Genomic DNA, 16,631 nt, shown 5'->3' on the forward strand with positions numbered 1-16,631 from the left:
TGGGCTGGCAGGGGCTGCGGGTCGGGAGTGAGGGGCACCAGCAGGGCTGCGCTAGCAGGGGCTGCGGGTCGGGACTGAGGGGCACCGACAGAGCTGGGGGGGCAGGGGCTGCGGGTCGGGAGTGAGGGGCACCGGCAGGGCTGGGCTGGCAGGGGCTGCGGGTCGGGAGTGAGGGGCACTGGCAGAGCTGGGCGGGGGGCAGGGCTGGGCTAGCAGGCGCTGTGGGTCGGGAGTGAGGGGCACCGGCAGAGCTGGGCGGGGGGCAGGGCTGGGCTAGCAGGGGCTGCGGGTCGGGAGTGAGGGGCACCGGCAGAGCTGGGCGGGGGGCAGGGCTGGGCTAGCAGGGGCTGCGGGTCTGGAGTGAGGGGCACCGGCAGGGCTCTGCTCTTGCTCCCAGACACCCCGGAGCAGCAGGTACCTGGACCTCCAGGCGTTCGCTGCCATGCTGGGTGTTGAGGACCATGGAGGCCAGGCCCTCCTTGGTTGTGCGCTTCTGGTCCCCGCTACAAACTGGGACGGCGCTGGCCGGTGACCCGTCCGGGTTGGTGACGTAAACCTGGTGCAGGGGAGCAGAGCGGCAGAGGGTGACGTGGAGCAGCACAGGGGGGATGAGCCACGTGGCGGCTGCCCCCCCAGCCCCCGTCCCAGGGCGAGCGTGGTGCTGCCCTGCCCCCAGAGGGGTCGTGCGGGCCCAGGGGCTTTGCAAGGCCGGGGCAGAGCCCAGACCTGGCTGTCCTGCCCCATGCTCTGATCCCAGCCCCGGATGGTCCCACCCCCTGAGCCAGACCCCGCCCCTCGGCTTGGAGGAGCTTCCTGCTGCCTTTCGCCATTAACCCGTGGAACTCACTGCCACAAGATAGCTCTGAGGCAAAGAGCTGGGCAGGGTTGAGAAAAGGGACCAGCCGTTTCTGTGGCTAATGAGAACATCCCTAGTTAGAGCAGCGAGGGGCAGAACACGCCCAAGAAGCCTGGCTGGGCCAGAGGCCCCCTGCGTCCTGACCTGTAACTCCCAGGGGTCAGCAGGGGGCTTCCCCGGGGCCGAGAATCCCACCGCTGCCTCCTGCAGGGCTCGGGCACCTTCCTCCACAGCCGTGGTGCTGCCAGAGCCGGGATACCGGGGTGGGTTGGGGTGTGAGGACGGCTGGGTTCTCAGCTCTCCCCGCTGCCAGCGATTCTGCAGGGGGAGGATCTGACGCTGGCGCCTCCCTTACCCTGAAGTTAAAGGGCATCCCCGGCTTGAAGAACCCCGGTGTCCGGACGAAGCGGATGCTGTAGGGGCTGCTGACGATCCTGACCTCCGAGTTGTCGGCCTGCATCATGTCACCGCCTGCGGGAGGAGACGGCCCGTTGGGAAAGGGGAGGGGGACGTTAGGAGTGTGATCTGACGTCTCAATGAAAGGGGACAGGGCCCGAAAGAGCTAATTACCCCCCGACCGACCCGACCCAGGGCCCAGCTTTAGAGACTGGTTAGTGCGTAAAGGGGCCGGGCTGGGAAACGCAGCCGCAGCGCCGGAGGCAGAAGGGAGCTGGGTGCTCAGGGCCTGGGGTGGCAGCGACAAGTCTCGGCTATCGCCAGAGCTCTGATTTTAGGAAGACACTTGAGGGAAACAGTGCTACAGACCAGGGCCGGGGGGGGGGGAGGGGCACCCTGGCCTAGCAGGGGGCTGGTTAAGGGCCCCCAGGGCTTGCAAAATGGCCCCATGTGATGCCGGCAGCGCGGGGGCTGCTGCCCTGGGCCGAGGGCTTGTGGGGCAGCCGTCCGGGGGGGGTGGGGAAGGGTCCTGAGACCGAGCTGACACCTGCCGGGCCCCCGTCCCTCCCACCACACACGCTGCCCGGCTCCAGGCCCTGCCACGAGCACCCGCAGCGCCTTGGCAGGGACAGGGCCTGGGCAGATCCCACGCGGCCCCCGGCCCAGCGCTCACCGGAGGAGAAGACGGTGACGTTAACGAAGATGAAGGCGTCGAGCAGCTCCTCTGGCTTGGCAAAGCTTTCCCTGAGCACCTGCCCCGTCAGCGTCGCACGGGCTGTGCCGTCCTTTAACTGCAGGGAGAGTTACTGTCTATGCAGCGCCCGGCGCGACGGGGCCCTGATCTCGCCGGGGTCCGGGCAGCGCCCGGCGCGACGGGGCCCTGATCTCGGCCGGGGTCTGGGCAGCGCCCGGCGCGACGGGGCCCTGATCTCGGCCCGGGTCCGGGCGGCACCCGGCGCGACGGGGCCCTGATCTCGGCCGGGGTCTGGGCAGCGCCCGGCGCGACGGGGCCCTGATCTCGGCCCGGGTCCGGGCGGCACCCGGCGCGACGGGGCCCTGATCTCGGCTGGGGTCTGGGCAGCGCCCGGCCCGACGGGGCCCTGATCTCGGCTGGGGTCTGGGCAGCGCCCGGGCCGACGGGGCCCTGATCTCGGCCGGGGTCTGGGCGGCGCCCGGCGCGACGGGGCCCTGATCTCGGCCGGGGTCTGGGCAGCGCCCAGCGTGACGGGGCCCTGATCTCGGCCGGGGTCTGGGCGGCGCCCGGCGCGACGGGGCCCTGATCTCGGCTGGGGTCTGGGCAGCGCCCGGCCCGACGGGGCCCTGATCTCGGCTGGGGTCTGGGCGGCGCCCGGCGTGACGGGGCCCCGATCTCGGCTGGGGTCTGGGCGGCGCCCGGCGTGACGGGGCCCTGATCTCGGTTGGGGTCTGGGCGGCGCCCGGCACGACGGGGCCCTGATCTCGGCTGGGGTCTGGGCGGCGCCCGGCGCGACGGGGCCCTGATCTCGGCCGGGGTCTGGCTGGCGCCCGGCGCGACGGGGCCCCGATCTCGGCCGGGGTCTGTAGGTGCTGCCATAATCCATGTAATAACAACTCACCTCAATTCTCTGCAGGGAGTTCTGGAGGGGGATTTTCTGAGTCTCTGTCCTGACCCCGAAGATCGCCAGGGCGTAGCCGTCCACGGGCTCATTGAACACGAACCTGAGTCACCAGGGGAAGACGACAGGAGCATTTGGTCACCGGAATCTCGCAGGGACGCCCCTTTGCTTCCCCATCAACGTGCTGTGCAGCTGCTGGTTCCCCCCAGAAGTGGCTGCTTGTCAGTGCTGACAGGGCCAAGTTCTGCTCCCTGGCTAGGATTGCCCCGGTGTGCGCGGCAGCAGAAGCTCGTTGTAACGAAGTGGGACTGTTCTTAATGTTTCCTCTGAATACTGTGCGGGTGCCTCAGTTTCCCCTGTGCATTTCTTAAGTCTCCAGGGTGCATAAATGGCCGACACTCTGTCTCCTGGCAACAAATGGCCGGGGCCCTTCCCCCCTGAAAGGGCCTAGCTAACAGTGAACAAAGGGATCAGGTGACCTCCTGGCCCGGGAAAGGGACACAGCCCAGAGAGGAGGGGCTGGAGGGGGTGTCAGTCTGGAGCTGGCTGGGGACGAGGAGTGAAGGGCAGACGTGGGGGTCTGGCTCCCTGCCCCCCAGGATGGACCCGGCCGAGGGGTCCGGTTCTCTGTACCTACAAGCTCTGTGTTAGACCCTGTCCCTGTCATCGAATAAACCTCTGTGTTACCGGCTGGCTGAGAGTCACGTCTGACTGCGACGTGGGGGGGGCAGGACCCCGTGGCCCCCCAGGACCCCGCCTGGGCGGACTCGCTGTGGGAAGCGCACGGAGGGGCAGAGGAGGCTGAATGCTCCAAGGAGAGACCCAGGAGGTGAAGCCGTGGGAGCTTCTTGCCCTGCAGACAGGCTGCTCCGAGGGAGAGGAGGCTCCCAGAGTCCTGCCTGGCTTGGTGATGAGCAGCTCCAGAGCATCGCCCGGGGACTCCGTGACACTGGTGCTTTGGGCTTGTGAGGGCCACAGGCTCCTGGCCCTGCCCCACAGTCTGTGCTGCCCCCGCGGGACGCCCCAGGCGGGGCTGACGGCCCCGGCTCACCTGGCTTCGATGGTCACGGTCAGGCTCTCGTCGCTGAGGTAGAAGAACTTCTTGGTGGGTGTGAGCAGCACATCGAAGCTGGGCAGCTCTGGGGGGACGGGGGGACGGGGTCAGGCGGGTGGCGGGGGGTGGGGGAAGGGCTGGTTGTGGGGGAGCGGCTCTGGGGGCAGGGAGGGGGCGGCTCCGCCAGACCCCCCCTGGCCCCGCGCTCAGGCCTGCACTCACCGTACTCCTTCACCTCGAACTCGGTGCTCTGCGGCTGCTGGGGGCTGCTCTGGAACCGCGTCACGATCCGCCAGGTGCCCAGGCTGGAGGGGAACAGAACCCAGTGTGGGCACCCGGCAGCCCCCACCTGGGGTCCGTGGGGCTGTGCCCCCCCCACCCGGTGTCCATGGGGCTGTGCCCCCCTCCTGCCTAGTGTCCGTAGGGCTGTGCCCCCCCCACTGCCCGGTGCCCGTGGGGCTGTGCCCCCCCACCCGGTGCCTGTGGGGCCATTCCCCCTCCTGCCTAGTGCCCATGGGGCTGTGCCCCCCCCGCTGCCCAGTGCCCGTGGGGCTGTGCCCCCCCGCTGCCCAGTGCCCGTGGGGCTGTGCCCCCCCGCTGCCCGGGGTCCGTGGGGCTGTGCCCCCCCCGCTGCCCGGTGCCCGTGGGGCTGTGCCCCCCCCACTGCCCTGTGCCCATGGGACTGTGCCCCCCCCCCGCTGCCCGGGGCCCGTGGGGCTGTGCCCCCCCCACCCGGTGCCCTGTGCCCATGGGGCTGTGCCCCCCCCCCTGCCCTGTGCCCGTGGGGCTGTGCCCCCCCCGCTGCCCTGGGCCCGTGGGACTGTGCCCCCCCCCCGCTGCCCGGTGTCCGTGGGGCTGTGCCCCCCCCCGCCCGGTGCCCGTGGGGCCATTCCCCCCCGCTGCCCGGTGTCCGTGGGGCTGTGCCCCCCCACTGCCTGGTGCCCGTGGGGCTGTGCCCCCCCCCCGCTGCCCGGGGTCTGTGGGGCTGTGCCCCCCCCCGCGGCCCGGTGCCCATGGGGCTGTGCCTCCCCCGCTGCCCGGGGTCCGTGGGGCTGTGCCCCCCCCCGCTGCCCGGTGCCCGTGGGGCTGTGCCCCCCCCGCTGCCCGGGGTCCGTGGGGCTGTGCCCCCCCCGCTGCCCGGTGCCCGTGGGGCTGTGCCTCCCCCGCTGCCCGGGGTCCGTGGGGCTGTGCCCCCCGAGGGCTGTGCGGCCCGTGGCTCTGGTGCCCACCTGACGTGCTCAGGCATGCGGAAGGTGCCGGTGTACAGGCCCTTCTCCAGATTCCGGGTGGTGCTGCTGACCGTGATGCCCTCGGGACTCTGGGGCGGGAGGGGAATTCAGGTCGGTGAGGTGCACCCAGGTCTCCCCAGGGTGCCGTGGGGGCTCGGCAGGGGCTGAACCCGGCCACGCACAGGCCAGTGGTGGGTCCCTGCTGGGCCTGCGGGACTCGCGGGGCGCCAGGCCGAGCCCCGGGCCGGGGAGCAAGGGAGCTCCTGGCAATGGCCCCGGGGCAGCTCCAGGCTCTGGAGAGGGGTGGGGAGCCCGGCGCTCTCCGCCCCCCAGGACACAGGACACAGGGGGCGCTCTCCGCCCCCCCGCGGAGCCGGGAGAGGAGCCCACCCTCCCCGTGGGGCAGTTAGGCCTGAGCCATTGGAAAGCCCCTTTGTCCCGTGTTTGTCTGTGACCCTCCCCCAGCCGCTCCCTGCTGAGCAGCCCCCCCCCCGAAGCGTGGCTCCCGCCTGGGCGGTAACAAGCAGCTGCTTCTGGCTCTGGGAAGGGCCGTGTGCGCCAGGAGCAGGCTGGGCGCTGGGGGAGACGGGTCGGGGGCCCCGGGACCGGGGATGCCCTGCGAACACACCTGGGTGGTGGCAGCAGGGGGAACCCGCACGTCTCTGGGCATTTCTGTGTAACCCTTGGGGGGCGTCGTGGGGGGCCGTGCCCCGGGGGGTGGCAATGTTATCGGGGGTCCCACCGGCTGGTCTCTGCAGGGGACTTTACGAAGTGGGGACTCCAGCCGCCCCTTCCCCTTCGGCACCTGAGACCCAGGAGGGGAAGTGACCAGGTGACTCTGGCCAGGGAGTGAGACAAAGGCCGGAGGAGGAGCAATGAGCTGGGCAGTGGCCAGGCAGCTGGAAGCGAGTCAGTCCCGGCTGGCTTGGGGCGCAAGGGGGAGGCAGGGCCCTGGCTCTGGGCTCCCCTCCCCCCAAGACGGACTTGGCTGAAAGTCCCTGATTTCTGTGCTAACAAGCTCTGCCCTTCGCCGTGTTCCTGTCGCCTAATAAACCTTCTGTTTTACGCTGGCTGAGAGTCACGTCTGACTGCGGAATTGGGGGGCAGGACCCTCTGGCTGCCCCAGGAGCCTCCCCGGCAGCCTCGCTGTGGGAAGCGCACGGTGGGGCAGGGGATGCTGAATGCTCCGAGGTCCGACCCAGGAAGGTCGAAGCTGTGGAAGCTTCTTGCCCTGGGGACAGTCTGCTGCGAAAGAGGCGGCTCCCCCAGAGTCCTGGCTGGCTTCGTAGGAAGCAGTTCCAAAGTTACCATGCTCTGGCTGCACCATTTTGGTGGCAGCGGTGGGATCATTAGCCCCACCCTTTCTGATGGATTAGCCCCACCCCCTTGTGGGATTGGCTGTAATACCTGGATGACAATGAGGCAGTTAGCCTGGAGTGGGTCCATCCGGTGGTTGACGGCGAAGACCCTGTAGTTCACTGGAGGGTTGAAGAGATGGGAGACGTTGGGCTGGTTGGGTAGCTAACCTGAGTGCTGAAGCCAGTGGCCGCACCCCCCGCCCGCAGCAGGAGTCCCCCCCCCCCCGCCTCCCCCCAGCAGCATGCCTCACCTGTCTGGTCAGGGGTGTAGATGGGCTTGTCGGTCTGGACAAAAGTGTAGCCGGTGTGTGGGGAAATCAGGACGTATTTCTCCAAGGGGACGTCTCCAAACGTGGCCTGCACCACCACGTACTGCTTCTCGGTGCCCTCGGAGACGTACTGCTCTGGCACCTGGAGGGTGCGAACGAGCCGTGCCAGAGCCCCGGGGCAGCCCCGCTTCTGCCCCCACATCGCCTGGGTGTGTGCAGCCCCCCGGGGGCCGAGGGACGGACCCGGGCTAGTACCGGGGCCCTGTGTGCATGAGAGCAGCTGGGGACACCCCCCGCCCCGCAAGGAGCCCTCCTCTCGTCTGAGGCGCTCCAGGGACTTGGCCAACCACACACTTCCCCCGCCTGCCACGGTCCGGGTCACCCAGCACTGAGAGGCGGCTGCCTCTGGACAGGACCACGGCCGGTGTGTAACAGCTGGGGCGGGGGGGCGGAGAACCCCGCCCTCAGCTGTGATGGCAGAGGGGAGTGAGGCGGGGGAGGGGGGCCGGGACTCCAGCGTCACTGCCCCCATTCTCACGGAAAGGGCGGGGGGGGGGGTTAGCAATGGGGGGGGCAGGGATGGGGGGGTGGGAGTTTTCCTGGGACCATCTGCATTGGAGCTGGAGGGTGGTGGGGTATCAGGGTGTCACTTCACTTGGGGGACGATACATGAGCCCAGGAGGAGGTTGGAGGCCGGTGACACCTTCTGCCCAGGACACTGGACAGAGGCTGGAGGAGGGGCGGGGGGGAGAGGGGGGGAGCCCAGAACCTGGGTCTGGCCTCCCTGGGGCCCCCCCAAGATGGACCCGGCTGAGGGGTCCCGTTCTCTGTGCCTACAAGCCCTGCTTGGGATGTGTCCTGTCGGCTAATAAACCTCCTGTGTCACTGCCTGGCTGAGAGTCCCGAGGAATCGCAGGAAGTGGGGGGTGCAGGGCCCTGACTCCCCCACACTCCGACACATCCTGTACAAAAACCCAGTGGCAACCTCCTGGGACCAACACTGACCGTCAGGGGAGACCCCCCCACTGATCCCCCTCCCCACAGCCCAGCACCCCCCACTGATCCCCCCACCCCCTCCCCACAGCACAGCACCCCCCACTGATCCCCCTACCCCTCTCCCCACAGCCCAGCACCCCCACTGATCCCCCTCCCCACAGCCCAGCACCCCCACTGATCCCCCACCCCACAGCCCAGCACCCCCCTCTGATACCCCACCCCACAGCCCAGCACCCCCCACTGATCCCCCTCCCCACAGCCCAGCACCCCCCACTTATCCCCCACCCCTCCTCCCCGCACCACCCTCGGTTCCCCGACCACACAGCCCTGCACCACCCACTTATCCCCCTCCCCACAGCCCAGCACCCCCACTGATCCCCCACCCCACAGCCCAGCACCCCCCACTGATCCCCCTACCCCTCTCCCCACAGCACAGCACCCCCACTGATCCCCCACCCCCTCCCCACTGCCCAGCACCCCCCAGCCCTCTCCCCACAGCACAGTGCCCCCCACTGATCCCCCTACCCCGCTCCCCACAGCACAGCGCCCCCTAGTGCCATGCTGGGGCAGTGGGACCAGCACTGATTGCCAGGGAAGAGTGCTCCCTACTGCCCCCCCGCCCCGCTCCCCGCAGCACCCCGGTTCCCTTGCTGGTCTCCCCCAGTGGGCTGGCCCCACGGCGAGCTGCTGGGGCTGCAGCAGGACGTATTGTGGCTACAGGTGGTGCCCCCCCCGCAGCCTCGCCTGTCCCGCACCTGCACCGTGGCCATGGCCAGGAAGTCGTTGGCCTTGCTCAGCCAGACGACTTTTTCTTGCAGCATCGTCGCCCTCCTGGGGAAGTCGAAGAGCCGGACGTGCACGCGGACGTCCTGCGTGAGGCTCCCCTCCTGGGCCTGGGCCTGGAGCACCACGTTCTCCTCGCTCCCCACGCGCAGGATGTTGGGGGCCGCCAGGAAGTACCTGCCAGGGGAGGGCACCAGGCTGGCACACAGGAGACCTGGCTTCCGTGCCAGGCTCTGCTGCCGCCGGTGTGCGGGGCCTGGGCCGAGCCTCTCGGCCTCTCCTTGCCTCCGTTCCCATCGACAATGGGGATAACGGCCCGGCCCGGCCTTCTCCAGCCCTGCCTGGCGCTGCCCTGCCCGGCCCTGCCCTGCCTCCCCCTCCCCTGCCTGGCCCGGCCCTGCCCTGCCTCCCCCTCCCCTGCCTGGCGCTGCCCTGCCCGGCCCTGCCCTGCCTGGCGCTGCCTCCCCCTCCCCTGCCTGGCCCGGCCCTGCCCTGCCCTGCCTCCCCCTCCCCTGCCTGGCGCTGCCCTGCCCTGCCCTGCCCTGCCTCCCCCTCCCCTGCCTGGCGCTGCCCTGCCCTGCCCTGCCCTGCCTCCCCCTCCCCTGCCTGGCGCTGCCCTGCCCGGCCCTGCCCTGCCTACCCCTCCCCTGCCTGGCGCTGCCCGGCCCGGCCCTGCCCTGCCTACCCCTCCCCTGCCTGGCGCTGCCCGGCCCGGCCCTGCCCTGCCTACCCCTCCCCTGCCTGGCGCTGCCCTGCCCTGCCCTGCCTCCCCCTCCCCTGCGCGGCGCTGCCCTGCCCTGCCTCCCCCTCCCCTGCCTGGCCCCACCTGGCCCTGCCCTGCCCTGCCTCCCCCTCCCCCGCCAGGCGCTGCCCTGCCCTGCCCTGCCTCCCCCTCCCCTGCCTGGCCCCTCCTGGCCCTGCCCTGCCCTGCCTCCCCCTCCCCCGCCAGGCGCTGCCCTGCCCTGCCCTGCCCTGCCTACCCCTCCCCTGCCTGGCCCTGCCCTGCCCTGCCCTGCCCTGCCTCCCCCTCCCCTGCCTGGCCCCACCTGGCCCCACCTGGCCCTGCCTACCCCGACCCTGCCTGGCCCCACCTGGCCCCACCTGGCCCTGCCTCCCCCGACCCTGCCTGGCCCCACATGGCCCTGCCCTGCCTCCCATCACTGGCACGGGCCCCGCACTGAAGGGAAATTTGCTGCCCCCTGGTCTGTGGTAGCTGGTTCCCCCCGGCACCCACGGGCAGAGCAGGGTGACTGGGTAGCTCCGCAGGTTTGGGGGCAGCCAGATACTCTGCTGGGGGAGGGCCACCAACCCCCCCCCCCATTCTCCTGGGCTGGCTTGGGAGGGAGCAGGGACCCCAGAAACCAGCTGTGGGGGGGGGGAGCTGGGCCCCCGTTCAGACGCCCCAGGACCAGCCCGTGGCTCTTGGCCCTCAGCGGCTGGGCGGTAGGTCTGGCAGCCTGGAGCCTCCCCCCGTTCTGTGTCCTCCCTGCGCCATGCGCCCCGGCCCCAGCACTCACATGGGCGCAGCCTGGCCCAGGCGTGGGGCCAGCAGCAGCAGCAGCAGCACGGCGCCGAGGAGGCTCAGGACCCGGGTCCCCATGCTGCGAGCCGGGGGCTGGAGTGGAGGGCAGCGCTGGGCACGGCCTCTTTATCTGGCTGAGTAAACAGGGCTGCCCTGGCCCGGGGGCAGCGAGTTAATGGCCAGCCCTGGGGGACGGGCTGCCAGGAAGGCCAGAGGTTTCCCGTAAGTGCCGGGCTGGGTCGGCCTCCCTGGGCCGCAGCCAGGCCCCTGGGGCTGCTTCCGGGCTGCTCCACCAGCACCAGGGGTGGGGTGGGGGGATGGAGCCGGGGGAGGGACACCCCCTGTTGGGGTGACTGGTGGGGAGGCTGGCTGTGTCCCCAGCTCGTGAGAGCAGGTGCTTTCCTAATGCCCCAGCGCCCGGAGTCCCGTGATGGGGGGACAATCGCTGCCTCCGAGCACAGACAAAGAGGGAGAAGGTCGGAGCCCCTGTGGCTGCAGCGAGAAGCTGAAACCGGGGCCCTGGCAGGCGCTGACGCTGCGGGGCCAAGCAGCACAACCAGGGGTGGTTATTGGTAAAAAGCTCTTGGGTTTCCGGGGCCGGCGCCTGGGTTCTGAGAGCTTCGGGGTCTGCCCGGTGTGACGAGGGCGGGGGGGGGGGGGGGTGTTCTTGGTTTCAACTTGGTTTTCCAGGGTTGCAGGCAGAGGGGTGGGGCTCAGTGTCCCCGGGTGTTACTGGTTGAACGAGGGGCGGGGAGAGGGAGTTTGTTGGGACACAGGGACCGGAGAGGGACTCAGGACCCCGTGTGGTGGAGCAGGGACTGTCTATGTGGGGGAGGGGAGAGCCAGGGAGGATTTTAGGTGAGATGCAGGTATTCAGCGGTAACATGAGCTAGGCCTGAGGGAGGGGAGGTGACACCTCTGCCCAGGGGCTAGACAAAGGAAAGGGGCTCGGGGGGAAGGGGGGAGTCAGTCTTTGGTTGGGGAGCTGGGTGGTGGGTTTTCAGGGGATCCTAGGCTGGGATCCAAGCACCCTGAACCCCCCAGAAAGGCCAGATCGAGGGGTCCTGGCTCTGAACACGAGCTGGGCTGTATCCTGTGTTCCTGTTGTTCAATAAACCTTCTGTTTTACTGGCTGGCTGAGAGTCACTGTGAGTCCAGGAAGAGGGGTGCAGGGCCGGACTCCCCCACACTCCGTGACACCCCGGCCCGGCCTGGAGGATGGAGACCCCAGTGACTGGTGACCTGGAGACCCGGAGACCCAGCTCAGGAGTCGCAGCCGGTTCTGGCCAGTGGGGGACAATGGGCTGCGGGGAGAGGACCCCGGTGACCTGACCAGCCGGTTCCAGCCCGAGGGGCCAGGGGACAGAAGAGGGGAGAGGGGGCCCAGGCGACCCTGTTTCCCTGGAGAGAAGCCAATGGACAGAGGGGGCTTGGGGCCGGGGGTATCAGAGGCCCAGCTGGGAGCAGGGGGGCTCGGGGCTGGAGAGGGGGAGCAGGCAGAGCCCCCCTGGCTGCAGGGGGACTGGGATGTGCTGGGCTGAGGGAGGCCAGGCCTGAGGCCGCAGAGTTTCCTGTTCTGGGTTCAGCTGCTCAGTAAACCGAGGGGGGCCCCGGCAGAGATAGACGTGCTGAGGCTCAGAGAGGGGCGGCTCCAGGAGGTGGAGGGAGGGGCCTGACCCCGGGACAGAGTGGCCCCCCGAGAGGGGCTGTCGCACTGAAGGGGGTTCCCCCCAGGGACCGCACGGGGCCAAGAGTGGGCCGGACCAGGGAGTCCGTGACACCACATAATCACCTGCCCCACCTGCCCGCCAGGGCTCAGTGACCCCAGCCCTGTGACCGAGGGTAAGAACCGAACTGCACGGAGACTCACTTCCCAGCTGGCTCGCGGGGCAGGGACCGCGGCTCCAGGAGCTCCGGGGCATGGCGGGGCCAGACTGGGCCTGGAAGGTGCTTTGTCCCCAGGTGTCCCTGCAACATCCCCAGAGCAACCACCTCCCAGGTCCTTTGGGCGCTGGAGCGGGGACAGCACCCTGTGCCTGGTGCCTGGCCGTTCCTGGCTGGCCCCATCGCCCCAGGTCACAGGGCCACTGCAGAATCACGCTCAACTCGAGGGGGTTCAGCTTTATTAGCTAGCCAGCAAACAGGCAAAGCGAAGTACCCGTCCATCGCGGCGGGGAGCTGCTCCTCACTGAGCAGAGCTGTTTCCAGCCCCAGACCTAGCAGGGCTTCGTCCCCCACGCAGAGCCAGCCAGCCTCCCAGCTGGCGTAAACTGGCGCAGCTGCACGGACGGAGCTGCACCCCTTTGTGCCAGCCGTGGTTCGGCCCAGAGGCTTCAGCCCCTCATCCCAGCAGAGGCTGCGTCCCTGAGATCCGCACTCACCACGTGGCCCCTGAGGAGTCATGATTTTCCTTGTTCGTTGAACTTCTGCCCAAGGGCCAGGGCCACAGAGGGTGGTGCCCCTGACGGAGATGGGGTGATTGGCAGCCGCCATGGCTCTGGCCTTTGATTCCTGTTCTGGCAGGATGAGGTCTTGTGGAGCCAGCAGGATTAACTGAGGGCATTGGTTACATGCAAACAGAATAAAGTCCAAAGCAAAGTATATTGACTCAGTGCTTGGCAAGGGCCAGTCCCACTGAACTGGAAAAACAATTCTGAACCAAATTCACTGGGAGAAAGAACTGAAATGGAAAAACTGGGAACTTCTTAAGAACATTTTAGTAGATGCCCAAAAATCCACAGCCTGCCACACCGGTTAAAAAAAACAACCTGGCTTAGAGGGGATGTGAAAGTGGCTATTAAAAATCATATTTAACAAATGGAAATAAGGGGAAGTTGATAGTAATGAATATAAATTAGAAGCTAGGAAGTGTAGGAAATTGATAAAGGAAGCAAAAGGACAGAAGGAGAAATCTATGGCCAGCAGAGTTAAGGACAATAAGGAGTATTTTAAGTATATTAAGAACAAAATTAATCCTAACAGTAGTATTGGTCTAATGATTGAGGTGTCATCAGAGGAGGTTTTGGAACAAATTGATAAACTAAACAGTAATAAGTCACCGGACCAGACGGTATTCACCCAAGAGTTCTGCAGGAACTCAAATGTGAAATTGTAGAAATACTAACCATAGTCTGTAATCTATCACTTAAATCAGCTTCTGTACCAAATGACTGGAGGGTAGCTAATGTGACGCCAATTTTTAAAAAGGGCTCCAGAGGTTTATCCTGGCAATCACAGGCCTGTGAGCCTGACTTAAGTACCCGGCAAACTGGTTGAAACTATAGAAAAGAACAAAATTGTCAGACACAGAGGTGAACATAATTTGCTGGGGAAGAGTCAACATGGTTTTAGTAAAGGGAAATCACGCCTCGCCAATCTACTAGATTTTTTTGACGGAGTCAATAAGCAGGTAGGCAAGGGGGATCCAGTGGTTATAGTGTATTTAGATTTTCAGAAAGCTTTGACAAGGTCCATCACCAAAAGCTCTTAAGCAAAGTAAGCTGTCATGGGATAAGAGGGAAGGTTCTCTCATGGATCGGAAACTGGTTAAAAGACAGGAAACAAAGGGTAGGAATAACTGGTCAGTTTTCACAATGGAGAGAGGTAAATAGTGGTGTCCCCCAGGGGTCTGTACTGGGCCCAGTCCCAGTCAACATATTCAGAAATGATCTGGAAAAACGAGTAAACAGTGAGGTGGCAAAATGAGGTGGCAAATGATACAAAACTACTCAAGATAGTTAAGTCCCAGGCAGACTGTGAAGAGCTGCAAAGGGATCTCACAAAACTGGGTGACTGGGCAACCAAATCAGTGTTGATAAATACAAAGTAATGCACAGTGGAAAACACCATCCCAACTGTACATATACAATGATGGGGTCTGAATTAGCTGTTATCACTCGAGAAAGATCTTGGAGTCACTGTGGATAGTTCCCTGAAAACATCCACTCCATGTGCAGCGGCTGTCAAAAAAGTGAACAGGATGTTGGGAACCATTAAGAAAGGGAGAGATAATAAGACAGAAAATATCATGTTGCCTCTGTATAAATCCATGGTATGTGCACACCTTGTATTCTGTGTGCAGATGTGACTGCCCCATCTCAAAACAGAAATATTGGAATTGGAAAAGGTTCCGAAAAGGACAATAAAAATGATTCGGGGGATGGAACGGCTGCCACATGAGGAGAGATTAAAAAGACTGGGACTGTTCAGCTTGGAAAAGTTCATGGAGGAAGGTCCGTCAGTGGCTATTAGCCGGGCTGGGCAGGGAGGGTGTCCCTGGCCTCTGTTTGCCAGCAGCTGGGAATGGGCGGCAGCGGATGGTTCCCTGGTCTGGTCCCTCCCTCTGGGGCGCCTGGCACTGGCCCCTGTCGGCCGACAGGACACTGGGCTGGCTGGACCCTGGGTCTGACCCAGTCTGATGTTCTCGATGGAAATGGTAGAATTTACTCCTGGGGAATTCGCCGCTACTGCACACGCGCATAATTAATGAGCGCCGCAGAGCTCTATGTTCTTGCGCAGAAAAAAGCTTCTGCCAAACGTGGCCGCAGTTCTGCCTTTTTCCCACCAGAGGGCGAAGTGTTGCAAGAACAGCGGCTGCTCCCAGCAGAAAATAACTTCTGCAGTTCCGCCTTTGGCCCAGGAGAGGGCGCCGTGGCACTAGAACACAGCAGCAGCTCCCAGCCAGCCAGCGGGTCAGGTCAGGACGAGGAGACAGGGGCTCTGGGGAGACAGAGGCGTGGGGTGCAGGGCGTGGGGCAGACAGGGGCTCATAAGGGCTTGGGGGGGACGAGCTGGGGCAGGGGCTGAATGGGAGTGGAGGCGCAGGGCCACGGGGGAGGGAGGCGCAGGGCCACGGAGGGAGGGAGGGAGGCGCAGGGCCACGGGGGGAGGGAGGCGCAGGGCCACGGGGGGAGGGAGGGAGGCGCAGGGCCACGGGGGAGGGAGGGAGGCGCAGGGCCACGGAGGGAGGGAGGGAGGCGGAGGGCCACGGGGGGAGGGAGGGAGGCGCCGCGCCACGGCGGAAGGAGGGAGGCGCAGGGCCACGGAGGGAGGGAGGCGCAGGGCCACGGGGGGAGGGAGGGGCAGGGCCACGGAGGGAGGGAGGGAGGCACTCGGCAAGGGGGGGAGGGAGGGAGGCGCAGGGCCACGGAGGGAGGGAGGGAGGCGCAGGGCCACGGGGGGAGGGAGGCGCAGGGCCACGGAGGGAGGGAGGGAGGCACAGCGCCACGGAGGGAGGGAGGGAGGCGCAGGGCCACAGGGGAGGGAGGCGCAGGGCCACGGGGGGAGGGAGGCACAGGGCCACGGAGGGAGGGAGGGAGGCGCAGGGCCATGGAGGGAGGGAGGGAGGGAGGCGCAGGGCCACGGAGGGAGGGAGGGAGGCGCAGGGCCACGGAGGGAGGGAGGCGCAGGGCCACGGGGGGAGGGAGGTGCAGGGCCACGGAGGGAGGGAGGGAGGCGCAGGGCCACGGGGGGAGGGAGGGAGGCGCAGGGCCACGGAGGGAGGGAGGCGCAGGGCCACGGAGGGAGGGAGGGAGGCGCAGGGCCACGGGGGGAGGGAGGCGCAGAGAAACATGAGGCCGGGGGGAGAGGGAACAGGGGCGGCTGGGTGGGGGCTCAGAGACACATGGGGACGGGGCAGATGTGCCTGACTGAATGGCAGAGGCTGGGGTCAGCCAGGGTCTGCATGCGGGAAGCTCCCTAACAATCTCCCCTCCTCCAAAAAACCTGTTCCAGACTTTTCCCACCCACCCCCAACAACCCTCCATGTTCCCACCCAGGCTCCTTCCCTCTCCCTCAGCCCCTGACTCCCCCCAGCCTTGGCCCTGCTTCGGAGGGGGGCAGGAAATCCGGTTCCGGGTGGTAGTTTCAATGAATGGTTACCAGGGCCGGCTCCAGAGCCCAGCGGGGCAAGCACCCGCCTGGGGCGGCCCTTTCCCGGGGGGGCGGCAGGCTGTAGAGCCGCCCCTGATGGTTACTCAGTTCTGGATTAACATGTGTAGTAAGGAATCTATTTGTCAAAAAACATTTCCTGAATCTTTTTTGTTGTCTGTATTGTTACAGCCAGACTTGCTGGCAGAGATTTTGAAATAAATGACCAAAAATAGCTGAAACTAGTGTGATTATAACGTGTTATTTTGACAAATAAAATATGCAGAATTTTGCAGAATTTTAAAATACTGTGTGCAGAATTGTTAATTTTCTTGGTGCAGAATTCCCCCAGGAGTAAACTGTCAATAATAATGCAGAAAAGGCAGCAGTGTTCACTAAATATTCCACAGTTCTATAGTTGGAAAAAAGCCAGATGATCTAGTCATATCATATGATAAACCACTTCCCATTCCAGAGTAACTCAAGAGGATGTTAGACACCAGCTACTAACATCCGACATTTTAAAATCAGCAGATCAAGATAACTTGCATCCAAGAGTTTTCAAAGAGTTGGCTGAGGAGGTCACTGGATCATTAATGTTGATTTTCAACAAGTCCTGGAGCACTGGGGAAGTTCCAGAAGACTGAAAGGACGGGAATGTTGGGCCAACGGTTAACAACTGTCGACAGGATAATCGGGATAATT

At 65.7% G+C, this 16,631-nt stretch overlaps 1 protein-coding gene across 1 annotated transcript in view; it reads right to left on the reverse strand.

Annotated features, from left to right (window-relative positions):
* LOC123353877 (complement C3-like) overlaps positions 1-10,197 on the reverse strand; it is a 46,673-nt gene extending 36,476 nt beyond the window's left edge. The window contains exons 1-11 of the mRNA XM_044995320.1: positions 10,054-10,197; positions 8,509-8,713; positions 6,740-6,899; positions 6,538-6,608; positions 5,131-5,219; positions 4,124-4,206; positions 3,899-3,986; positions 2,848-2,950; positions 1,926-2,043; positions 1,212-1,327; positions 419-556 (exon numbers count right to left, since the gene is read on the reverse strand). Of these exons, the coding sequence (XP_044851255.1) occupies positions 419-556; positions 1,212-1,327; positions 1,926-2,043; positions 2,848-2,950; positions 3,899-3,986; positions 4,124-4,206; positions 5,131-5,219; positions 6,538-6,608; positions 6,740-6,899; positions 8,509-8,713; positions 10,054-10,136 (1,254 nt within the window). The 5' untranslated portion in view covers positions 10,137-10,197. The remainder of the gene's footprint in view (positions 1-418; positions 557-1,211; positions 1,328-1,925; positions 2,044-2,847; positions 2,951-3,898; positions 3,987-4,123; positions 4,207-5,130; positions 5,220-6,537; positions 6,609-6,739; positions 6,900-8,508; positions 8,714-10,053) is intronic.
* Positions 10,198-16,631: the final 6,434 nt, after the last annotated feature.

The sequence above is a fragment of the Mauremys mutica genome, chromosome 20 (genome assembly GCF_020497125.1).
Source record: "Mauremys mutica isolate MM-2020 ecotype Southern chromosome 20, ASM2049712v1, whole genome shotgun sequence".
Lineage (NCBI taxonomy): Eukaryota > Metazoa > Chordata > Testudines > Geoemydidae > Mauremys > Mauremys mutica.